The sequence below is a fragment of the Cnephaeus nilssonii genome (assembly GCF_951640355.1).
Source record: "Cnephaeus nilssonii genome assembly, chromosome: 7".
Lineage (NCBI taxonomy): Eukaryota > Metazoa > Chordata > Mammalia > Chiroptera > Vespertilionidae > Cnephaeus > Cnephaeus nilssonii.
Genome location: NC_137078.1, coordinates 93,995,329 through 94,021,437, shown reverse-complemented (window position 1 = coordinate 94,021,437; position 26,109 = coordinate 93,995,329). Strand labels below are relative to the sequence as shown.

At 46.7% G+C, this 26,109-nt stretch overlaps 1 protein-coding gene across 1 annotated transcript; it reads right to left on the bottom strand.

Moving 5' to 3' along the window:
• Nucleotides 1-5,504: 5,504 nt before the first annotated feature.
• SDHB (succinate dehydrogenase complex iron sulfur subunit B) lies at nucleotides 5,505-25,523 on the bottom strand. The gene is made up of 8 exons (XM_079777291.1): nucleotides 25,359-25,523; nucleotides 16,952-17,079; nucleotides 14,338-14,423; nucleotides 11,200-11,336; nucleotides 10,541-10,657; nucleotides 7,618-7,719; nucleotides 6,201-6,323; nucleotides 5,505-5,674 (listed from the first exon to the last, which is right to left on the bottom strand). The coding sequence occupies exons 1-8, from the start codon at nucleotides 25,428-25,430 to the stop codon at nucleotides 5,597-5,599; spliced, it is 843 nt and encodes a 280-aa protein (XP_079633417.1). The 5' UTR covers nucleotides 25,431-25,523; the 3' UTR covers nucleotides 5,505-5,596.
• Nucleotides 25,524-26,109: the final 586 nt, after the last annotated feature.

Sequence of the window (26,109 nt, the reverse complement as noted above, 5' to 3'; positions counted from 1 at the left end):
CTGGCCAGCAATCAGGGCTGATCGGGGCCTTCTGGCTACCAGCCGGGGCCTCCTTTCCCCGGCTGCTGGCTGCCGGGTGGGGCCTTTCTTTGTTCTGTGCTGCCCCCTGGTGGTCAGTGCACATCATAGTGAGTGATCAAATGCTCGGTCTCCTGGTCGAACTCCCATGGGGACACTGCATATTAGCCTTTTATATATATAGATAATTATTATTTAAAAATATTTTTATTGATTTCAGAGAGGAAGGGAGAGGGAGAGAGAGATAGAAACTTCAATAATGAGAGAGAATCATTGATCGGCTGCCTCCTGCACGCCCCTCAAGTCCGCAACCCGGGCATGTGCCCTGACTGGGAATCGAACTGTGACAGCCCACGCCAGCTGGGTCAGTAAATACATTTGGTAAAGGAGTAAATTCTGGCAGCACTTGCTGATGGACAGGGTGTGGAGGTACAGGAATGTGTGCAATCAAAGATGCCCCCCCAGGGTGCTGGCCTGAGTAGAGCCATTTACTGAGCTGGCGCAGGCTGCTGGTGGAGCAGGTTGACCACCAGGGGAATGGTCTAAACTGACCTCACTCAGTACAGGTGAGAAGACCTGTTTCATTTGCAGGTGACATTTCCAGTGGGGGCAGATGACTTACCTTCTCAGGGTCCCCACTTTCTACCCCAGGGCTTAGCCCAATCCCTGGCAGCCCACTTACTTAACCAGGGGAACCCAGACCTCCATGGCAGACAGGATGGCTGGGTTTAGAAACAGGCTTGCTCAGATGGCCTTGCCAGGGGCTGGGCTCTGGCACCAGAGAGACCTGGGTCTGGATGTGCATCAGTTGCTTCCTAGCTGTGTGAGCTTGAAAAAGTCACTTTCCCTCTCTGAGCCTCTCTCCTCATTGGTAAAATGAAAGCTGTTGAGAGAACGAAATGAGGTGGCAGGTGCTTGATAGAGCCAGTGACTTTCTTTAGATCCTGGCACTGGGCTAGAAGCTTCATAAGAGAGGGGGCTTGGGGACTGCATTGCAAGACTGGTCCCCTCACTCTTCTTATTGGCATTGAAGAGGCTCCATCCTCTGAGCCATCTGGGAAGGACCTGCCCCTTTGCCCATCACTCTGACGGGGCAAGAGGCCAGAGGAAGCGTCCTTCCAAGCCACAGAGGATGTGGGAGGCCCTGCTTTCGATCCAGGTTTACCTCTGGGGAAGTGGCTCTCACTGTGGTCACTGGGCCATCTGCGGGCTGGGCTCCTGTCACCTGGGGTCAGGATGCTGGAGATGGAGGAGGTTTCTTCCCGGGGCTGCGGCTCTCTCGGGGTTTCACAGGAAGGACATAGCATGCCTGGCAAAAGGCTTGGAAAGTCGCTAATTTGGACTGGTTTATTCTAGAGCATTGCCTCACTTCTCTATTTTTCGAGATTTCACTACATTTTTGCAACAAAAGGGATTTTCTTATCTAGTGACAAACCCCATGACAAGATGCTGGCTGTCTAGACAAAGTGGAGTTTCAGCAGTTCGGCTAGGAGCTTCCTGGGCAAAGGGGGGAAGGGGCCAAAGAGGATCGCGGGACAGTTGGCGGCACTTCCTCCTTGCACTGAGCAGTCCGGCGACGTGAGAGCTGGAAAACGAGCAGCATTGGCCTTGCACAGAAAAACCATCCTTTGGACAGGACATCGCTAACTCTGGCCAGTCACTCCAGAAATACACCAGACTGTCGAGTCCAGAGGGCTGGGAATGGATCATCTTGTAGTCCCTGCAGCCTCCAGCAGGTGGCCTTTCACCCGGTAGGTATTAGAGGCAAATCCCTCAACGGAGTTTATGGGGCATTTGCTCTACTGCAAGTTAGATGCTTTTCACATTTTTTTGGGAAAGTGAATATATGTTAAGTATTTATTTATTTAAACATATTTCCAGCTTTATTGAGGTATAACTGACAAAACTGTAAGCTGTTTAAAGTGAATGACATGTTTTGATAGACACACACACGGTGAAAGGACTCCCCCAATCGAGTTAACACGTGCAACACCTCACATATTTACTTTTGTTTTGTGAGAATTTACATTTATTCTTAAAGCAATTAAAAAATTAATTTCAGAGAGAGGAAGGGAGAGAGAGAAACACTGCTTTTTTGTTCCACTTATTTATACAGTCTTGGTTGACTCTTGAATGTGCGCTGACTGGGGGTTGAACGCACAACCTTGGTGTATCAGGAGGATGCTCTAACCAACTGAGCAACCTGGCCAAGGCCACGTTTATTCTTATTTGGATGATAACCACAGTTCTGAGAGGTGAATGCTATTCATTCCCATTTTATGGGAAAAGAGGCACAGAAATGCAATAACCCCCAAAAGCTGGTGAAGAAGACATGTCTGGCTTTGGTCTGAGAGAAACTCGAGCACCCCACAGTATTATTTTTTATTTTTATTTTTAATACATTTTATTGATTTTTTACAGAGAGGAAGGGAGAGGGATAGAGAGTTAGAAACATCGATGAGAGAGAAACATCAATCAGCTGCCTCCTGCACACCCCCCACTGGGAATGTGCCCGCAACCAAGGTACATGCCCTTGACCGGAATCAAACCTGGGACCCTTGAGTCCGCAGGCCGATGCTCTATCCACTGAGCCAAACTGGTCAGGGCCACAATATTATTTTGAGTGGAGGTCGATTGTCTGCACACAGTCAGGACATGGAAATAGCATCAAGCATGCAACACTGTCTCTGGCCAGGCCCGCAGTTCTATTAGGAAAGTCTTGTGACTGCTGAACTAGAACATCTGCCTGCTGTCTGCTACCCAGTGAACGGTTAACTAAGCAGTAAATTAAACTCTCCGTGGATAACACAGCCCAATCTAGCTGGAGTTTAAGCAGAGCGAGAGTGAACTACACTGGCAAACTTGACGCCCGATGAAGCTGATTTGAAGTGGCAGCTCCCTATGACACCCTGCCTCTTACCAGTCGCTGGGGTACAGAACTCCTCTGTATAAGCCATTAAGTTATTCATGAGAAAAACCCATCTTTCCCCAGAGACCTAGAGATTAGAAGCAAAGTCACATTTTCCATAAGTCCAAGGAGCATGACCTCCCGAGGCTGACAGAAATCAGTAAGGTGCAGCTTTTGTCCTCCTGCCCTCCACGCACGTGGCCTGGGGGTCTGCCTGAGTGTTTTTCAGTTCTCTTCTGAATTCTGAGCTTAAACACCAGAGGACTGTGTACTGTGCGTTCTTACTGAGGTGGTCAAGGATTCTGAGATGCTACACTTAAGGGCAAAGACCCTGTTCTCTAAAATTCCAATTCAATGCTTGTTCCTTTTTTCTTAGTGACCTTGGCTCCTAGGCGGCAGGGAGCAAATCTTGTCCATCTTTGCCCCAGCATTTCACTCTGGGGATATTGGAGAGCAGTGCTTTTGAATCTTCCCTTGAAAAAGCCAGAAATGCAACCACAAAGCTTGTTAGGCATACCACGCTGAAGGCGCCTGGTCTGCAAAGCTAAAAGCCAGAGTGCTCATTAGGTTCATTCTCAGCGAGTCAGACATTCTTCCTGCCTGCATCACCACACAAGCAGCCTTGGTTTCCTCATTGCTGCAATGTAAAAAGTAGCCTCGGGATTTTCCTAAGAGTGAAAACAGGGTCTATCGGATATGAAACAGCAGGGAAGATGATTAAATAAGTATGGTGCATCTATACCACAGAGCACTTCACTGATGGTTAAAAGGGCTAAGGTAGAAAATACATTCTATACACACACACATCCATCACTGGATACACAAAATGTGACACATACACACAATGGAATATTATTCAGCCTTAAAAAGGGAAGTGTCCATGTAAGCATGTCCAAACTTGTAGAGAATTAAAAAAATTTTTTTTGAGTCAAACAGAAGAAACACCTGGAAGGAAGATAGCAGACAGATAAATGTTTCGGAAATAAGTTTGCAGTTTCTTCTCTGCATTTGATTAAGGAGCAATGTGAGATTACTCAAAGGTGAGAAAGAGCAAGATGGGCATCGACTGCAGAAGAGTTCAGACTATGTGCTCTTCAGAGGGTGGCCACCCTTTTGAAGAAGGGGTGGGAAGGGGGCATTTCAAAGGTGTATTCACAGGGTGCACAGGAACAATGGTCAGGGATCGCTTCAGGCAAAGTTACATGCCCCGTCAGCCCTGTTAGGAATGAATGATCAGATCACCCTGCGAGGTTACTCTCAACCTTTTGTGAAGAGGGAATTCTGACACAAGCTACAACATGAATGAACCTTGAGAACTTTATGCTAACTGAAAATGTGTCACAAAAAAGCAATTACTGTATGATTGCAGTTATGTGAGGTAAGTCAGGCACAGAAACAGAAAGTAGAAGGTGGCTGCCAGGAGCTGGGGGATGGGAATGGGGAGTTGTTGTTTAATAGGGACAATTTCAGTTTTGCAAGATGAAGAGTTCTGGAGATGGGCGGTGGTGATGGTTGCACAATAATGTAAACGTATTTCACACCACGGAACCATACACTTAAAATGGTTAAGATGGTTAATTTTGTTTTACAATAAAAAAAATGAAAAATAGAAAGCTGCTAACAGATTATATTGTACTATTTTTGACAAGAAGTTTATATATGCCACACGTGTAATGACATAAAGATCTGGAATTAATAAATTAATATATTAATTTCTGGAAGGAAATTAATAGATTAACTGTCAACAGGGGATGCGGGACTTGGGCAGTTTTGGTGGGGGGTGGGGGCTCCCACTTTTCACTTGACCTACTTGTGCAGTTTTCAATGTGTTACTCCTCTTGCAGTGTCAGAACCCCGGCAGCAACTGTGGGAATGCGTGTTTGTGCTGAGAGGTCCCCTGAGGGCATTTGTGGGACTAACACAGCTGATCTGGGTCACTGCTCCATGCCAGAGGAATCTCAAACCTTGCCTCAATAAGATAAAAAAGACTTACCAAGCCCAGCCAGTGTTGCTCAGTGGTTGAGCATCAGCCCATAAACCAGGAGGTCACCGGTTCAATTCCCAGTCAGGGCACATGCCCGGGTTGCGGGCTCCATCCCCAGTGGTGGTGGTGGTGGGGAGGCAGTCGATAGATGTTTCTCAGCTATCCTTCTCTCTTCCTCTCAAATCAATAAAAACATATTAAAAAAAAAAAAAACTTACCAAGATTTGGTTTTAAATAATTCTAATACTGAAAGTAGAAATTGGGACGCTGTATAATCATGCTAACATTTACTGAGCACTCAGTAAGTGCCAGGAGGGTGAGGTAGACACAGTAATGACTCCCATTTTACAGATGGGTACATGGAGTAGCAAAGAGAAGGAACTTGCCCAAGGCTGTCTAGCTGGTGAATGGCAAAGCTGGGAGGAGCCCCAGGTCCTGCATGACATCAGCTTCATGCTTGGACCCACTGTACCCCCCCTTTCACCCTCAGAGGCTCCTCTTTCTGGCACCTTCACATTCCTCTGCCGTGAGTAAAAGGAATAGGCTTGCTTTTTCGTTAATAAAGTAGAATAACATTTATTCTTTTCTTAAAACTTTATTTGACATTCTGTAATCATGGAAACTCAAATTAGATATAAATTATGTCCAGCTGAGCTGGTTACAGGTCACGGTTAGCATGAGAACAGTTAAGCGGAAGCTTTCTTTTCCTTGTAGGTTGCCATCATTTTCTTGATTTCAGCAATAGCTTTCCCTGGATTCAGCCCCTTGAAAAAAGAGAAGAGAATCAATACCAAATGGTGGCGAAACTGAATGGAAGAAGTGATGACTTGGGCGGAACCCCTCCCCCGCTGGTGCAGTGTCCAAGCAAAGTGAAAGCAAACCAGGCCCTCTAAAACCCAGAGGCTGGGCTAACTCTCCTTGGTCTCTCCTCTCAGATGTTACGAAGGTTAGCCAGTTCTCTCTCTGGCAAGGGCTCCGTCTTGTTTTATTCCTGGTGTGCCTCACTGTAGCAGGCAAAGCAGCCCGGGCAGAACCACGTTCTGAATGCTCAGAGATATCTCAGAAAGAACCTCTCTTCTATGACTACAGCGGGCGGCACAATGAGCCAGACCTCTAAAGGTTTTACACGTTCCCACGACCTGTAACTCCTCTTCAGAAACCAGCACACACAGCTCCCAGAGCTGTGGAAGAGGCTCTGGTCCCTGCTCCAATGACCCAGTGTGCACTCTGCCAGCGCCTCTGGCAGAGGCCATCTGTCATTGCAGCTCTGAGGGCCGCCAGCCTGCCTACCTTGGGACAGGTCCTTGTGCAGTTCATGATGGTGTGGCAGCGGTAGAGAGAGAAGGGGTCCTGCAGCTTGGCCAGGCGCTCCTCCGTGAACTCGTCTCTGGAGTCGATCATCCAGCGATAGGCCTGGGAACCGGGGGCTGATTAGCTGAGCTGTCAACCTACCGGGCCAGAGCAGCCTCCGGCTCACCTCACAGCGCCAGGAGCGCAGGACAGGGACTCTCTCAGCTTTGCCGCCCTGTCTGCACACTCTTTAATTCTCGCCATCTTTCAGTGAAAGGCTCCCAACTCTTTCTGAACTCCTCTTGATTAGTGATCCCCACAAACCTGTGAACCACAGTGCACCTGGAACCCTGGGGCTTAAGTGTATGCGATCAGGCATCGTCTTCTAATTATTACATTGCTCATTAGCTTCCTACCCAGATTATGAATTAGTGAAGGCAGGGACGGAGTCAAATGACTCTTTATCTGTCTTCATAGCACCTACTCGCTGTCTTTGAGTAAACTGATGACTTCACAGCCCTGTTTGAGATCATCTTTGCTTCACTTACTGATTCTTTTAATTAGAGTATGCCTTCCAGAAGCCTGAGACCAGCCAGCTGAAGACTGACTAACCTCCCATTCACTGGACCTGCTCTGCAGTGTTACTGGAGGACTTCTATGATCCCAGCAACTCAGGTCACCGGCTCAAGGGCCAACTATGAATGCACCTCGCTGTCAATCTCTAGCATGGCTGGGAATCAACACTGCCACATGGTCACACAATCACATAACTTCTCTTTTTGTGGGAAAATGAGAAATGATAAGTTGTTTTGTGAGCTGCTCTAAGTCTGTGGAAAGCACGGACCATAAATCTAACGCATAAGATTTCTAGGAACAAAGACAGTGACTTTCTTTGCAGTGAACTAGTCATATCGTGAAAGGCAATACTACTTTCTCTCCTGAGCAACCCCTACAGCCAGTCCTCCAGGCTCCCGTTAGCCTGGAGACCATCTCCAACCTGGGAGCTGGCAGTCCCCCTCAACGGCACTCCGCTCTCCCCTGCTCGCGGGTTAAAATCCCTGGGAGAGGGAGGTGGGGGCCATGACAGATGTAGTCTGGGGAAAGCAGGCAAGTGGGCAGGCAAGAGCCAGCTGCACAGGAAACACGTTTTAAATATCGGCCAGGCATGGTGTGCCCACCAGCATGCCACCACCCAGGGCGGGCCCCTCGCCACACCAGAACAAAGGCATTTTGCAGATGAAGCCCTAGGTTTACTGAAAGCTAAGTGAAGACAAAGCAATCTAGGACCTTGTTTGGAATGGATGCAAAAAAGGAAGCCATCGCCCCTCAGAATGTCTGGTTGCCAACAACATATTGTGCACTTGGATTTCTGGATGCTTTTTGCAGCTTTTCTTAAAGCAATTACGGAGCACCTTACCTGCATCAGAACGGCAGGTCCCAAGTATTTGTCTCCATTCCACCAGTAGCTGGGGCAGCTGGTGCTGCAGCAGGCACAGAGGATGCACTCGTACAGCCCATCCTGTGCGGGAGAGGAGGAAGCGGAGTCAGGAGCCCGGGACTGAAGAGCCCGTGTCCTTAGTTGACTAAATGTGGTCTTTGGGGTTAGAGCATGAACAAAGCATCCGCTCGCATGTGCGTTTTCTTGGGAAAACCCTAGGAGTAGTTTGCAGAGCTTTACCAGAGCCAAACAAAAGAGCTTGGAACTGAAATGTAATCATTTGCTGGGTTACAGCCCAGAGTTTAAGTCCAAGTACACTGTACTTATCCTTTAATCAGGAATCCTTCTCTTATCTAAAGGAGAAACATGAAAAAACAAAAACACCCCATGAAAACAACAAACAAACAACAAAAAACAAAACAACACAGCCCTGGCCGTTTGCTCAGTGGATAGGGCACTGGACCACAGATCAAAGGGTCACAGGTTCGATTCCTGGTCAAGGGCACATACCTGGGCTGCAGGTTCAATCCCTGGCCCTGGCTGGGGCACGTGTGAGAGGCAACCAATTTATGTGTCTCTCTCACCTTGATGTTTCTCCCTCTTTCTCCCCCCACCTCCTTTCTACTCTCTCAAAAAAAAAAATATTTTTTTTTTCCAATGGGAAAAATATCCTCAGGTGAGGATTAACAAACAAAAATAAAAAAAGACACTAATCCTAAACAAACAAACAAACAAACAAACAAAATGCATTACCTAGAATACAGTCTAGGAGAAACAGAGAGGGCCTGGGGCGGAGGCCTCTAGCAGTCTATACCAGCCTCTGCCCGCTCAGCACAGGAGACATCAGGTTTTCAATGGGAACCAACATCATCCTAAATAATAGCCAACTTGCACTGAGTACCTCATGCTCTACCGACTTTACCTTCTTTGATGATCACAATAATCCTATGAGATTCCCATTTTACAGGTAAGGAACTGAGGCTCAGAGAGGTCAGGTCACTTGCCCAGGGTCACAGAGCTGCAAGTAGCAGAGCTGGGATGGGACCAGGCAGCCTGACTCTGGAAGCCCTGCTCCTTAACACCTGTCACACCGACTCATCTGCCCAACCAGCTGTACACACTGGACTTGCAGATTCTGGGGACAGAAACTGAGTAAAGGCAGCCAAACAGAAGGGCACGCCGCCATCTGAAGTGACAGCTGATGACAGATGACAAAGAGCTGTTGGTCCTGATTGAAACCTTATGAGTCTTCAACAAAATCTATGTTCTGCTCGGGCAGCAGGTAAGAGTATAAACTGGCCCCACTGGTCTAGAAAGCATAAGGTAACAGGACTAAGAACCTTAATTATAGTCATATTCTTTAGTCTACTTTAGAAAAATCTAACAAGAAATTAAAATTTCTTGGTAGAACTTGAAGGATGAAGATGTTTATCACACCTTCTTTGTAGTAACAATGTTAAGAAGTACTCTCATTGTTCAACAACAGTGGGAGTGGTTAAAGAATACACAATGTGCACAGCTGAAGCAGTAGAAAGTCAAGTGTAAGCTCAAGCTTCATGCTTATGAAGAACTTCTAAGAATGTGGGAAGATGCTCAAATAACATAAAGGAAAAACGCGGGCACAAAAGCATATTTACGTTTTGACCCCAGCTACGTAAAATCACGAAAAAAGTTATGTTTAGCATATTAATTTAAGGCAGTGAAAAATGCTAAGTAAATAAATGTTTGGTATTTAAATGAGTAAATTTTGATTATCCAGCAAACGTGCTTCATTCCCTAATAACCCCACATCAAGGAGATATTTACTAGCTGCAAGCTACCCGAGCATGACAGAGACTGGTTGGGCCAGAGTGGCCAGTTCCAACCTGGACCCGGGATGTGTCCGACTCCTTGGGAGTCAGAAGTGGGGGCTGTTCGGACTCACATCACCGTGCTGCCCTCGTCGTCTCCATGTCAGAGCTGGGCAGTCTTAGTAGGACTCTCCTTTTTAAACGTTTTATGGGGAAGAGGAGAGGGGCTAAATATTCCCCAAGACCGAAAAGATAGAATTCATTTATTCATTCACACAACTAATGTCTTGGTAAAATAACACGCGCCAGGGTCTTGGATCCAGAAGGAGTAAGACACCGTCCCTACGAGGGCTCAGTCTGAGGGACAGGAATGTAAACGACTCTTAGGATCAGCGCTGCACTGGAGGGGCACACGAAGTGGTGACCGTCGGAAGCACATGTCCTTGGCCCCACGCAGGCCCGTGGTTGGGACCCACCTCCAGTTGGTCCCCTCCCCACCTCTTCCTCTCCACAGGACACAAAGTGTGCAGGGGGTGAGCGTGCAAAGCAGACACTTCTGAGAGGGGGGAAAGTAGTACAGGAGAAGGAGAGTGAAAACTTGGCAATCACTCCTTCACTTCCAGACTCCCTAGCCTCACACAGAACAGCAACTCCAAGAGAGTGCGAAGGCAATCGCCAGACGTGCGATGGTAGGAGAGAACACAGGGGTTCCAGGCGCAGTTTACCCATTTTCACCCTTACCTATTTCAGTCCCACCTATAAGACAGTGTTAAAGTGCAACTCTGACTTAGCTGTCACTTCTACAGAAGGGGCAGTTCCCACATGGGTTTCTGCAGAAGACAAGCATCATGGTAACAATCTGCTCCTAGGCAGGGCAGGCCCTCCAGCTCCGGGTCTGCTCTGCCCTTCGTGGGTTCCCACCGGCCCTGAGAGGAGAGGTGTCCAACGCTTGGGCAGATGCTTTTGAAGTTCCTTCCAGAACACACTAAAAGGTCTGCATTACCTCGTGCACTTACCCGCCCCGACCACCCCCACCCCCTCAAGACACACTTCCTGGAAAACATCTTTGCAATGAAATTCCGCAAATCAAGATAATAATCGGGGGAAATTACCAGTTTATCTCGATCTTCTATGGACTGCAGATACTGCTGTTTGCCTTCCTGGGATTCATCCTTCTTCTTCAAATAAGGCTCAATGGATTTGTACTGAGCATAGAAGTTGCTCAAATCCTGAGGGGAAGAGGGAGAAGGGTCAGGTTCGACATCCCCTAGCTTTCTCTTCACCCACTTCTCGGCCCACTTTCCTGCCCTCTGATAGACTGAAGGCAGACCTTCCCGTGGCAAGGTCCGTGCAGAGATTCAGAAGGGAGGAATGGTCACAATGTTAGTGCTGTTAGCAAATCTCCTCTTCACCCCGGAACCTCATCCTACCCACCCTGAAAATACCCTCAGCGAAGGTGGTCAAGTACAGGGCGGTAGAAACGAAAGCAAAATGTGTATAAACTGTTGCTGAATTCTTTGAAGTTATGGCCAAATTCTTCGTTTCTGGGACTGTTGCAATTTTGTGCCCTGTTATTCCCCAAAAATCTTCACCGAATGAGCTGCTAGAAGATCTTCCAGGCCTGTTTATCTTCCAACAGTCAAATTGCTTAAACTCAGATAGGAAAAAACTGCCCGAAAGAACTAATAGCATAACCTGAACATACCTCTCCCCGCACCCTATTGCAAACAATATGGGGTGGGGGGATGGCGGGAGGGATGCAGAAACTCACAGGCACCAGATCCTTTATCACATACATATGTGGAAGAGGGTAGATTTTTGAGACTTTGTTGAGGTTGGTGTCAATCCTCCGGGTGCAAGCTAGAGTGTTGCCTCCATTGATGTTCATTGCACAGGAGCCACAGATACCTGAGAGACAAAATACAGCCAACACGTCCTCACCCAGCTTCCGGTTCAGTCACCCAGCTTCAAGTTCTTTCCTCTGGACTGCCGCCAGTTAACTCTACCAGCGGGAGCAGTACTGGCAGGCAGCACAGCGCTGGCAGAGGTGCCTGCGGCCTTTTCTCCCCTCCTTCTTATCGAGAATGCAGATCTACGGGCTGTAGTTCCAATTCCAAAAACATTTTGTGACCATGAGGCAACCTTGAGGGTGGACGGCACCAGGACAGAAGGAGCCTGGGATCCAGCTGGCACCACGGAGTTCCCAGCACCAGTCCTAGCTTCATGCTTCATGTATTTTGAGAGAAAATCAGCCTGTATTTTTAAAAGCCACCGTCTCTGGCCATATGCCCCATCTCTGATCTCGGAAGCCAGTGTTATTTGAGCACAAACTCTTAACAGCTTACAATACCCCCAAACAAATCAACACTGTCTTGGTCATCATAAGGCCCAGGCCTGGCCACAGATTACCCAGAGGCAGCTCTTACTCTGTCTCCACAAGACAAGCAGCCGGAGGATATGAAACCCACAAAAGCTGCCCGAGCACTAACTTCCCAAGGAGAAGAATAAACTAATGTCAAAGCAAACCAAAGCAAAGCAAGCAGAAATGAGGTGCTGACCAAGGGACCCTGAAATGAGAATTTCCTTAGCCTGGACTCACTTCCTGTGCAGGGAAATTTCCGAGGTATATCCGAGTTTAAAATTGGCTATGCAAGTTAAACCCCTGGAACTGCTTCGCTGGAGCTGGATTTTGAGCTTCAGGCCAGAGAAATGGGATTACTCATGAAACTTGCACTGGGTTACCACTTTTTAAATTTTTTTATTGATTAAGTTATTACATATGTGTCCTTATCCCCCCATTACCTCCCAATCCCTTCCACTCGTGCCCTCACCCCCCTGTTGTCTGTGTCCATTGGTTATGCTTATATGCATGCATACAAGTCCTTTGGTTGATCTCTCCCCATCCCCCCCCCCCTCACCTTCCCTCTGAGGTTTGACGGTGTGATTGATGCTTCTCTGTCTCTGGATCTGTTTTTGTTCATCAGTTTATGTTGTTCATTATATTCCATAAATGAGTGAGATCATATGATATTTATCTTTCTCTGACTGGCTTATTTCACTTAGCATAATGCTCTCCAGTTCCATCCATGCTGTTGCAAATGGTAAGAACTCCTCCTTTTTTACTACAGCGTGGTATTCCATTGTGTAGATGTACCAGTTTTTTAATCCACTCATCTGCTGATGGGCACTTAGGCTGTTTCCAAATCTTAGCTATGGTGAATTGTGCTGCTATGAGGGTTACCACTTTTATAAGACTCTCTCCTCTCCTTCTCCTGTCAAGCTTAGTAGGAACATAAGAGAACACATAGATCTCTTCTACTTCTAAAGTTTTAGGCAAATACTCCTCAAGAGATTGAATATTATCGATATATTGATGTATACCTGGCACTCAACTGTGTTTCTATTTAAACTCATAGCACTGTGTTTTAAAAGAAATGGTACATAATTTAAAAAATAAATCCAATTAATCTTCTCTTAAAAAGGTTCCCCTGGAAATTCTCTTAACAAGTAATAAGGGAGTAAAAAGGAGCAGCAATTAATTTCATTCTGCCTCGGGTATTTCAGTCCAGATGGGCCACACCCGATGTTCTTGGCTGAGTCTGGGGGGAGGGGGGAAGAGAAGGTTACTGAAAAGCATCTCTATTTCCTGTGTTGCCAGGATTTATGTGGGGAAACTTGGTGTTTAATTACAGCAGAATGTTCCCTGAACAGCAGGACTCAGCCCAACTATCAAAATATCTGTCAGCATTTGCTACATTAAACCCAATCCTGTAAGATTAGCTAAATAAAAACAGATGTCTTAGAAATAGGTCTTGAAATGCACAGCAGAACAAACATAAAAAGTGATGGGTCAATATTTATAGTGACTTTTCCTTTCTGGAAGGTTATTTTAGGAAGAGAGTTCAATCCCAGCCCTCGGTCTTGGCCCAAGCTACGCTTTTCGGCTTTTTCCTGGGTTTTCCAAGCCCGGCCAGACTGTATTGCCTGAAATGCAGTTCTGGAATCGGACCACTCAGGCTGACTCCTGGCTTCCCAGCTCACTAGCTGTGTGTCCTTTTGGAAGTCCCTCCCCTCCCTGGGCTCAGTTTCTTCATCCGCACATCGAATGTAAATATAACAGCACTTATCTATCTCACATAGAACGCACAGAACGGAGCCTGGCACACACGCTGCACTCCACGGCCATCAGGCCAGCCGGGCTCCATGGCACCCCTGTGTGATTTTTGCCACATCTGAGTACCACCTGAACGATTATATAGGGGTTTTCTTTAAATCAAATCATTTTTACTTAAATTCATATTAAAAAACCATTCCTGTATCACTGCTACGCTGTCAGCAATAATTATGTTTTTCTAATATGTAAATAAATGCATAGCTATTAAGGTAAAAAAGGCTAGCCTGCACACTGCCGGAAATCAGCTCAGGTGGCACCAGCAGCACACTATGGGACACGCTGTTCCCATCCAGAACATTCCTAGTGAGCACCCGCTCTGTGCACATGTAATGCTGGGAGCAGGAGGGACGCACATGCCTCCCTGTTGGACAAATGTTACGTGCGCATAAGCACCAGTTACTCTCTCTCTACTGCCCTCTAATACATGAGCCCAGCAGAGCCGAGGCAGCCGGCTAGCGTACTGAGCTAGTCCTCGAAGGCAGCAGCAGCTCTCAGGCACCGCCAGATGCAGCACCCACGCGACAGAAAGCTCTTGAAGGGAAGCAAACGCAGAAACCAGAACTTGTGCCAGCTAAAATTTCCGACCCCTTTACCCAAGAAAAGGAAGTGCAATGCACAGCAGGTCAGCCGGCAGAGCCCTGCAGCTGTTCTTTAGGTATTTCTGTCAGCTCTGGCCAGCCCTTTTGGGAACCAGAACATAAGTATGCGGGGCCCAACAGGGAAGGAAGTGCTTACCTTCTCTGCAAGATCTTCGGAAGGTCAAGGTAGAATCCATTTCATTCTTAATCTTGATTAAAGCATCCAACACCATAGGGCCACATCTGACCAAAACCAAAACAAGAACAAAAGAACCCATACTTAAGCGAAGCTCTCTCTCCCTACACTTTTATCATAATAAGATGACACATCTGCCTACTCAGCTGCTTTTATTACCCGCTTGGCCTTCGCGGGGCACTTACAGAATTTCCCCATTTTATTTGTGCACATTCTTACACATTCAGAGTACTGCAGAGTTCTATTTTGGTGATCACATTGAATATACATTTCTAGGAAATAGAAAGCTAAAGTAGAAAAATATTTAGGTAAGAAAACAACTTCGACATACTGGCAGTTTTTCTTTTTTCTTCTAAAGTTCCCTGCAAAGCTTTCCCAAATAATTTATTTCAAATTTAAAAATTTCAGAATCCAAACAATAAGTAGCTTTAAGTGGTTCGTTAGTAGCAATAATAATGCACAACCATAACAAAAACATGGTAGAGAATAAAAGATCAATCACCCAGTCCCCTAATCTCAAGCACTGAGTGCTCCATGCGCATGGGTGCAGTGAAAGGCATAAGGGCTGGCGTGGCTCAGTGGTTGAGCATCGATCTATGAACCAGGAGGTCACGGTTCGATTCGCAGTCAGGGCACATGCCCAGGTTGTGGGCTCCAGGAGGCAGCTAATCAATGATACCCTCTCATCACCAATGTTTCTATTTCTCTCTCCCTTACTCTCTGAAATCAATAAAAAGATTAAAAAAAAAAAAAAAAAAAAGGGCAGTGACCCTGGCCTTGGGATCCAGAGTGCAGGCCTGGCATTTGAGAGCCTGGTCTGAATCCTGCCTTGGACACTCACTAGGTTACAGGCAAATCAATCAGCTTCCTGTCTATAAAGCCCAGAGAGCAACACCTCCATCTCACAGGACTGCTGCTGTGAATGAATACGCGAGAAAAGAAACAAAGAGAGCACTGCCTGCCACATACACTTAGTTTAACAATTATCCTCACGCAGAATCTGTGCTTCTATGCAAATGGCTTCCTGTCTGAGCCTCAGTTTATCTGTAAAACGGAATCAATATTGTATCACAAGACTGTAACGAAGATTAAGTAAAAACATGCAATTTTTATGTGGAGTACACAGAAATGCTCAACAAGTCTTATTTCCTGGTTGCCACCTGATTCCTTTCAGCATTTCCCTATGCATGGGATTTGAAAAAATATGCCCCCTCCCCAAATATCCTTTAGCTTCACCTGTATTTCTTTTTCTCCAGCTTTGTGGAGATGAAATAAAACATAACACTGTGTAAATTTAGGGTGTATGACGTGACAATTTGATATATGTATATATTGTGAAATGATTAGCACAATAAGGTTAGTTAACACATTTGCATTACCCGTATTTCTATCAGCAACATGCAAACACCCTTTTCACTGGACTTTTGCCAACACTGGGAAATGTTACCTTTATTTACTTTTTTAAAAATATATTTCTTTATTGATTTCAGAGAGGAAGGGAGAAGGAGAGAGAGATAGAAACATCAATGATGAGAGAGAATCATCAATCAGCTGCCTCCTGCACGCCCCCCACTGGGGACCGAGCCCGCAACCCAGGCATATGCCCTTGGCCGGAATCGAACCCGGGACCCTTCAGTCCGCAGGCCGACACTCTATCCACTGAGCCAAGCCGGCTAGGGCGGGAAATGTTACCTTTAAAAACCTCTGCTATTCTCAGTGTTTGAGATCTTTGAATACTAACTACAATGGTTGAGTATTTGTCATAAATACATTAATTTTTCTTCACTCACCAATTATTCATTGCAAGTCTTCTGTGTGCCAGGTTCCGTTCTAGGTGCTGGAGATACACCAGAGAACAAAACAGATGAAACTTCCTGCCCATGGAGGGTTCACTCTGCTGGACTAATTCTAGTGCACTCAGTCTGTGCATGTTCTTTGACTCTGTCTACTGAGGTCCTGGGAAATTGTTTTTAAAGATCTGAGCTTATCATCTTATAAAGGGAAAACTCTTTTATATTTTTCTCTACTATTACTCGCTTCAATACTTCATTTCTCATCACCAACCATGTGGGTGTTTTCCCCATACTAAGCAATTCTGCAACATCAGTTGGGTGTCCCACAGTTTAACTCAATCCCACCATTCCAGCCAGGTTTATGGTGTTTATTTATCATTATTATATAACACAGGTCCAGATACATAAAATCAACACGAAAACATTCAGGATTCTAAAATTGATAATGTGTTAGATGAAGCATTATGCATAAAGCCGACTCTACCTTGATTCCTCGAAATTGGTCATGCTTTGATTTGGGGGAAGAAAAAAGAATCTTACAAAGTTATTCAGGCACCCACATCATTCTTGTTGTATTTATTTTTTGTTCCTTTTCTTCTTCTCCTTTTAAAAAAGTTATTATTTATATTTCCTCTCATTCTTGTTTTAAAGAGATGATAACTTCCAGAGCCACTGGATGACTTTAGTTTTAAACCTTCCAAGGGTGTGAAAAGCACGTCCCTGAATCAGATGAAGAGCTCACCTTCACTTATCAAATACCCAGCTTTCACCGAGATACTCACTTATTCAAATCAATTTCATAAGTTTGCATACGAGGTTTATCTCCAGTCTTGTCTGGATCCCATCGGTAGATGGCAAATTTCTTGATTCGGGGAGCAGTGGCAGCAGCTGTCTGGGCCCCTCGGCAGGCCTGAAATTTAAAAAGTTCACAAGAACGAAAAAAAAAAATTCTTTAAAATGCAAGGTAAATCCTTCCACTTAGCTGCACTATAAACTGCAATACTGGATACAAACCCGCACATTACTGACAGTCTTCTTGGGGAAGGCAGTCATCCAATATTCAACAAATACTAAGCATTTCTCATATGCCAGACATGCCAATTCATACGCATTTTTAAAGCCACTATTTATTATCGCCAGGTACTGTATTAAATGCTTTATATGAATGATTCCACTGAATCTGCATTTTAAAGATCAGGAAAAAGAGACTCAGAGATCAAGTTATGGGCCCACATTTACAGAGCTGAGTGGGGCCAGAACTGGAATCCAGGTCTGTCTGTCTGTCTGTCTGACTCCACAACCCATGTTCCCAAACACTGTGCTATCCTATTCATTTGTGAATATTCCCTGGTCTCTTCTGGGTGCTGTCTTCTCTTTATGTCCTAAACTCCCTGAGGGCATGTGTATTAGTGTTCTCCGGAGAAACAGAACCAGCAGTGTGCACATATGTGTGATACATATGCGCACATATACATACATACATATGCACTTATACAGATATAAATAATAAGGAATTGGTTCATGTAATTATGGAGGTGACAAGTCCCAAGATCCGTAGTCAGTGCGCTGGGAGACACAGTTCTAGTCCAAGGCCGCAGGCTTAAGGCCCAGGAAGACTTGATGTTTCAGTCTGAGTCCAAACCCAGGAAAAACCCCGATGTCAGTTTGACAGCAGCCAGGCAGGAGGAATTCCCTCTTATCTGAAGGAATAAGAGGGAATTTGTTCTAATCAGCCTTTCAACTGATTGGATAAGGTCACCCACATTAGGGCAGGCAATCTGCATCACTGTTTTTCGATGTAAATGTTAAACTCATCCCAAAACACCCTCACAGAAACACCAGGATAATTTTGACCAACTATCGGGGCACCCCAGGGCCCAGTCAAGTAGACACATAAAATGAACTGTCACAGCATGGGACAGGTTGTTTTACACCTCCCAGCATCCCTGGTCCAGGCCTTTGCATATTGTAGCTCAACCCATGGTTAGGAAAGATTGAAGAAAAGAGCAAAAACTGAGTGTTATACTAATGTAAAAATGTGTTTTATTTTAAGTGTACCTTAAAAGGCTGAGTAGTGCAACCTATATCAAGCCAGTAAAAATAAAAAAAAACACCCCTAAGTCAACAGCTAAGCCCTCCAATCCCACAATCCTTGCAGCCCTTTTCCCTTTAGGCAGAGACCACACCAAGTCCTCTAAGCTTCTACTATGGTGACGGGGAGGGGGATCCTGTCAGTCCAAGTAGCAATTACTAGCATAAGGTGAGCCCTCAATTTTTATATAGAAAATTCAGACTATATTCCAAGCTAGCTAATTATCTTATAAATTGTTAAAGAAAGTAAAAACTCTGAAGGTTAACTGAGTAATTACAAGAAAGTAATGCTGTTTATTACTTGCTGGCAAAAAGTGCCCCAAATTAAGTGAAGCTGAAAAGAAAAAGGTCAGCTTTCAGTAGGAAAGAAAGTGTATGAAGAAAATGAAAGTGAAGATGAAAACTGTATTTTACCTTATTACCAACCTGGCTAGATCATTAATAAAAGGAAAGTCGTTTTTACAAATGAACATTTTCCATGAGGGACTCCATTTTGTAAATGGACAGGAACATTTGGCTACTGCCACCTTGTGGTAGTGAAGAGGAAGTGAAAAGAAAAGATTCCTGAAGATTGCTCCAGCAGCTTTTGTTTTGGTGAGATTTAATGAGGTATAATTCATTACATACAGTCAGGCGCCACTTAATGATGGGGTACATTCTGAGAAATGCATTGTTAGGCAAAAATGCATCTTTGTGCGAACATCACAGAGGCACTCACACAAACCTGGACGGTGCAGCCCACTCCACACCTGGGCTCTAAGGTGCAGCCTGCTGATCCTGGGCTACAAGCCTGCACAGCAGGTTCCTGTACTGAATTCTGTAGGCAACGTAGCAATGGTATCTGTGTGTCTAAGCATAACTAAACATGAAAAGGTACAGTAAAAATACAGTGTAAAAAATTTTAAAGCCCTAGCTGGTTTGGCTTAGTGGATAGAGCGCTGGCCTGCGGACTGAAGGTCCCAGGTTCCATTCCAGCCAAGGGTACATGCCTGGGTTGCAGGCTCGATCCCCAGTAGGGGATGTGCAGGAGGCAGCCAGTCAATGATTCTCTCTCATCATTGATGTTTCTATTTCTCTTTCCCTTCCTCTCTGAAATCAATAAAAAATACATTAAAAAAACAACAACATACACTTGTACAGGGCATTGACCATGACTGGAGCCTGCAGGACTGGAAGATGCTCAGGGAGTCAGTGCGTGAGTGGGAAGCCTAGGGCATTGCTGGACACACTGCAGACTTTATCTCACTGTTCCCCAAGTCCTCCCCGGCTTCCTTCCAACAGGGTCAGAGAGAGAACACAGAGCTGTCAGCGCTGCCCCATGAACAGGGAAGTGGGCTGGGTGGAAATATCGAGGAGAAACGGGCTGGGTGGGACGCCGATCACCATAACAGTGACTGTCAGGAGGGAGTGGACGGTGGCCTGAGGGTCAGCAGGAATGAGAAGCCAGGAGGGAAGGGTAAGGAACATAGGACTGCCAGGGCCACGTGGTTTGGCTCTTGCCTGCTGGAGCAGTGGTCAGATCCAGGAACTGTGTGGTGGTTCAGGAAAAAGAGGGTGTTAACATGGAGAGAGTGTAGGACCCAGAACTCACTGTTTTGACTTTGGAAATTTGTTTTGGGTTCCACTGGCCCTATCTGGCATAAAAGGCTCTCTCTGGTATTGAACTGATGGAAGAAATACAACCATCTGTGCGTTACACCATTACAACCTGACAATGTTTCCAGCCTCCAGGGACAGGCTGGCCCCACAGGGAAGGGAAAACTCTTACTGGAGTGGCCGTGGCACTTCATATGGTTCAGGTGGCTCCCGTGGGCCTGCGTCCGTGGACAGGACCTTAGGTCCTCAACAACGACCTACAGCCGGGTCCTCCGAAGCCCATCAGCCGGGCCTGGGGGCTGCGGCGCCCTCTGACCATGCAGCGCTGGGGGACGGGCCCCTCTGGGAGGAAACAGGTCAGTGGCTGAGGGACTGGGGTGCAATCTGTGCGCTCAGAACTGAGGTGCTGTGAGCGAGAGGGAGTCTACTGCCAGGCTCCAGACACTGCTCCTGTTAGATACCCCCCCCCCCCCCACCACCACCACATAACCTTCATTTCTTACCAGAAATTCAGTTCCATTATAATCCCATGGGACCACTGTTGTACATGCAGGGTGTCATTGACCTAAACATTATGTGGGCACATGACTCATTTGAGTTTGGGTAAAGTGGAACAACCACTACCACAATTGTGATAGGACATTTCCATCCAGAAAGTCCTCCAGGTTTTTACAACCAGTGCTTCTCCTTTCCCCTTGCAACTGATCTGCTTTTTATCACTACAGATTTATGTGAAATTTATAGAATTTCATATAAATGCAATCAGAGAGTACATCTGTGTCTAGCTTCTTTCACTTAACGTAATGCTTCTGATTCATGCATGTTGTTGGGTATATCAGTCTGTTGCTTTTCCAAAAAGTTAATGCTTTTCATTTTGAAATAATTGTAGAATCATAGGAATTTATAAGAAACACTGAGATCCCACATACCCTTTACTCAATTTCCCCCGACAGTAACGTGGTACAAAACTATAGCACAGTATCACAACTAGAATATTGACATCCATACAGTCAAGACACAGAACATTTCCGTCACCACAAAGATCTCTAGTGTTGCTCTTTTACAGCCACACCCACGGCCCTCATGCCTCTCTCCCTTATTCCTTAACCCTAGCAATCGGAGTCTGTTCCCATTTCTATAATTTGTCATTTCAAGAATGCCATAGAAATGCAATCATCTAGTATGCAACCTTCTGGGATTGGCTTTTTTTTCATTCAGCATTAATCCTCTGGAGATTCGGCCTAGCTGTGTGTGCCTCAATAGTTCTTTCATTTTATTACTGAGTATGGTCTATGGCAGTGATTCTCAACCTTCCTAATGCCGTGACCCTTTAATACAGTTCCTCATGTTGTGGTGACCCCCAACCATAAAATTATTTTCGTTGCTACTTCATAACTGTAATGTTGCTACTGTTAATGAATCGTAATGTAAATATCTGTGTTTTCCGATGGTCTCAGGCGACCCCTGTGAAAGGGTTGTTCGAGCCCCAAAGGGGTCGTGACCCACAGGTTGAGAACCACTGGTCTATGGTATGACGAACCACCGTTTGTTTAGCCATCCATCCACTGAAGGACATCTCAACTGTGTCCAGTTTTTGTCTATCATGAATAAAGCTGTAATGAACATTTGTGAATAGGTTTCTGTGTGAGCATAAGTCTCAATTTCTCTGGAACAAATGTCCAGGAGTAATTGCTGGGCTATATGGTAGTTGCATGTTTATTTTTTTTAAGAAACTGTCAAACTGTTTCCAGTGGGTGGTCACTGTGCTAAAGTAGGTGGTAGGAGGAGAGGGACAAAATGCCTTTTAAAAAATATAAATTAAAAAAGTTTTAACCTGGGAATTTGGGGTTGTCAGCTATGGTTCTAAAGCCTGATGTAATAGTATTATCAGTGGGCAATAGGCATCTGGCTTGATCCAGTTTGGGTTCACTCTCAGGCCTGTCAAAGATGACCATGGTTACCTGCAGTGCATCTTAACTTAACACCTCTGTCCAATACTCAAATGTCCGCTTTATATTCACTCTACAAAGGTCTCGACTAGACCATGTAGATCAAGCCTGTTCTAGGCCTGGGGATCAAGGACAAAACAGACATTTCCACTCTCCTGGAGCTTACACAATGAATGGAGGAGACACACGCATAAAATCTCTAGAATGTTGAATGGTGATAAGCGTTATGGAGAGAAAAAAGAAGGGGGAAGGAGATCTGGCTACAATTTCTTTCTCTTTTATTGATTTCTTTCTTTCTTTCTTTTTTTTTTTTAACATCGTTTGCTTCCTTTTCACACCCTGACTGAGGATCAAACCCGCCACCTTTTGGTGTATGGGACAACATTCCAACCAATTGAACCACACAGGCAAGGGCAATTCTACAATTCGTTTTTTAAAAAAATATATTTTTATTGACTTCAGAGATGAAGTGGGGGGGTGAGGGAGGGAAAAAAAGAGGGAGAGGGAGGGAGGGAGGGAGGGAGGGAGGGAGGGAGAGAGAGAGAGAGAGAGAGAGAGAGAAACATCAATGATGTGAGAGAATCACTGATTGGCTGCCTCGCACACCTGCCCCGATGGGGGCTGGGGGCCGGGGATTGAGCCTGTAACTGAGGTACATGCCTCTGACCGGGAATTGAACTTGAGATCCTTCAGTGTGCGAGCCCATGTGGAGAGCTATCTTTGAACAAGTGGTGGGATGGAGAGGACGAGTGAAGGGAGTACTGCCAATTCTCCCACAGTAACAGGAAGGAAAGGCGAACACATGGGCAAAAGCAGGGAGGTTTTGCCCTTTTGTTGCCTATCAAGCAATTTACTACAAACCCATGACAGAGGAGGGTTTTTCAAAAGCATTTCTACTTCATGACTCAGTGGTTGAGCGTCAACTTATGAACCAGGAGGTCATGGTTCAATTGCCAGTCAGGGCACGTGCCCGGGTTGCAGACTCAATTCCCAGGAGGCAGCCGATCAGTGACTGTCTCTCATTATTGATGTCTCTCTCTCTTCCTCTCTGAAATCAATAAAAAGGCATTTTTTAAAAAAGCATTTCTCCTTCAATCTACAAAACTAATGAGTACTCAAGGCTGAGTGTACCTTGGAAAAAATTAATTTCATAGTTTATAGTTTAATAATAAAGAAGGAAGATAACTGGACTGAACCAAACTGAGAAGAGTGAATTCTGATTCATGCTGAAGGCTGCTTGTTCGTCCTGTAGGAGAGATTCCTCAAGGAGCAGGCTTGGAACTAGTTAGAGCAGATTCAGATTTGGAGATAGGAGAAAGGTGGGCAAATGGAGAGGAGGAGGGCAGATCTGTGTAAACCTGAGTAAAATAGAAGGTGCAGCCTTGCTTCTGAGGTGAAGGGAGACATGTGCAAAGTTTCAGAAATGTGTGGCAAGGTTCAAATCCAAGCCGTATGTGTTTTTTTTTTAATTTTATTTATTGATTTGAGAGAGAGAGAGAGAGAGAGAGCGCGAGCGCGCAAGAGAGAGAGGAAACATCAACTTGCTGTTCCACCTACCCATGCATTCACCAGTTGAACCCCCAATGTGTCCCGCCTGGAGATCGTACCTGTAACCTTGGCGCACTGGGATGACACTCCAACCAACTGAGCTACCCGGCCAGGGCCAGAAGCTGTGTGTTCACTGGCATGTTAGTTAACCTCTCTGATTTCATTTCCTCTTTTGTGAAAGGGTAGGGATTATTAAAATCGACCTCATAAGATTAACTGGAGGGGTCAAGCTCTAGTATAGTCCAGAAAATAATCTCCACTTTTCAAATGGCAACATTATCAGTTTTTGTATTATTCTGATTGGCAGGCAGGTATCGGAAGCTCTGCCAGTGCCAGGAGCAATGAGATCCACAACGGAAAGTAGGTGGTACTTGCCCTAAAGGAGTTCATAGTCTGGATGAAGAAATAAGGCAACACAGAGAACAACTGATTACTTACAGGCATAACTGTGGTTTAGCGGGGCAGACGAGTGCATGAAAGGAATTCAGACGAGAAATCCTACTGCGTCCTAGAGTCCTAGGAACCTGCATATCACCCACCGGTAACACCGCGTTCATGACTGAATTCTTTCGAAGTGGCTTTTGTGGGGTGGGGGTGGGGGTGGGCGTGGCGACTCTTCTGTTTTCCTGCCCTCAGGAGGCCCTACAATGGCCTCACGGGGAATGACAACACTGACCTGTGAAATAGCCCTCTCTACATTGTGTTCTTGGAAGCGGGCTGAGCTGTGGAACTCACTCCCATTGGTGGGGCTCTCACCGAGTAACTGCTTGCTCAACGGCTATGAAAGGGACTAGTAAACAAGGTCATTACCAGTCATCAATTTAACGCTCAGAAGACACCAGCTTGAGGCTCTGGTCCGCAGTCCTCTTTCCTATCTCCCCTTCTCAGACTATAAAAGGAACGGGTCCAAGTTCACACAGCACATTGGAAAGCGCCAGCATTAGCAACGGGCCGTGTGCACGGGGCTCTGCGGCCGGAGCAGGTGCTTGAAATGAGAGATATTCTCATCTAAGTGCAAGAAGGGCAGAGGAAAGGAACGGGTACTCCCTGTACACCGACCATGTGCCCAGATCTGTGCCAGGAGGTCCTCACATTATCATGTTAAAAACAAACAAACAAACACCGGGATTTAGATCCTGGACCTACCAAGTCTTGGCCATGTCATTCTGAGCAAGTAACACACTTTCTTTCTGAAGCCTCAGTTTTCCAATCTCTCAAAAGGAGGTAAGAGTCGCTGCTGGCCCACCTTAACGGGCTGGCTGAGGAGCCCGGAGGAGGTGACAGACTTGGAAAGGATTTGTAAATTAGTGCCTTCAGAATGCAGATCAGAAGGATGTAGCTTCCTGACAACGAGAGGCCGGGGAAGCCCGTCACTGCACACGGAATAAAACACCTCGGAGCTGTCCGATGTGCGCCAGGCCCAGCCTTTGCGAGGTCGGGGCTGCTCCGTGCCCTTTACAGACGGACGCTGGGGGGACCTGCTGTAAGGAACCGAGTCCTTCCCGCCCCCAGCAGGAAAGGGTTCGGACCCTCCAGGGGCCTGGCCTGCCCTCCAGTCTCCTTTCCCCTGCTCTGTCCCCAGTAATCCACTTGCCCTGTCCTTACCGATCCCCGTCCAGACCCTCCTTCCGGAGCCTCCGCCTCGCGCCCCGGTTCCCACCCCTCCTCACACTCCCGCAGAGGCGACAGTTCGGTGACAGAAAAGGGCCTGGAGCCCAGATGTTTGGAATCGCGTTCTGCCTCCACCGGTCACGCACTTGCCATGTGAACCCTGGGCGGTTCTAGTCCCGTCTGTGAACTTATTTCTAAAAATCGGATTCGTCCTCAACAACTCACAGGCTGCGACAGGTGCAGCAGTTGGACAGGGATAAATCGGAGCACTGCGCAGGCGGGAGCGGCCCTCCCCTCCCCGCAGCCCGCGCGGGGCTCCCTCGCCCTCCCCCGCGGCCCCAGGCCGTCTCCGAGCCCTTCGTGCCCGCCCTCTCGCTGCGACCCGGGAGCTCACCTGCAGGCAGGCTCCGCCGAGGGCCGCGGCCGGGAACCGGCGCCTCAAGGACACTCTGGCCACCGCCGCCATCTTGGCTTCTAACGGCGAGCCCCACCCCTTACCCCGAGGTCGCTCTCCGCCCGCGTCCCGCCGAGCACCGCGGCGCCGAGCCAAGGTCCACCCTGGATCCGCTAGCCTCGTCCCAGCCGCAGAGAGGGAGGCGGCTTCCGGTCTCCCGGGTGGAGGGGGGAGGGAAAGCCGAGAAGGCCGAGGCGAGCGTGCGCAGTAGCGGAGTGCCCGGCGCATGCCCAGTTGGCCTCCCGCGTTTTTTAAGGTGACCTTCCCAGAAGGGGGCGGAGTCAGAGAGGGCTGGCTTTAGAAGGGGCGGAGCTAAGGCCATGAGTGGGCGGAGCCATCCGATCGAATTCTGTCGGATTTTAAGCCCTTTCTTTTTGAAAATTTCTCAGTTCTATCATTCATCTCTATCGCTTAGTGGGTTTAGTCAGACATTGTCAGACACAGGGCGGTTTGCCCGAGACTGTCCAGGTTTCAGCACTGAGTCCCGAGTCCCGTGCCCAGAGAAATTGGGAGGGTTGCTGAATGAACCCAGGGGATTTCAAAGATGGCAGACAAAGGTGTTATCCATTCATTAAAAAATATGTATGGAGGCCCGACCGGTGTGCTCAGTGGTTGAGTGTCTACCATTGCACCAAAAGGCCACTGGTTCGATTCCTGGTCAGGGCACGTGCCTGGGATGTGGGCTCCATCC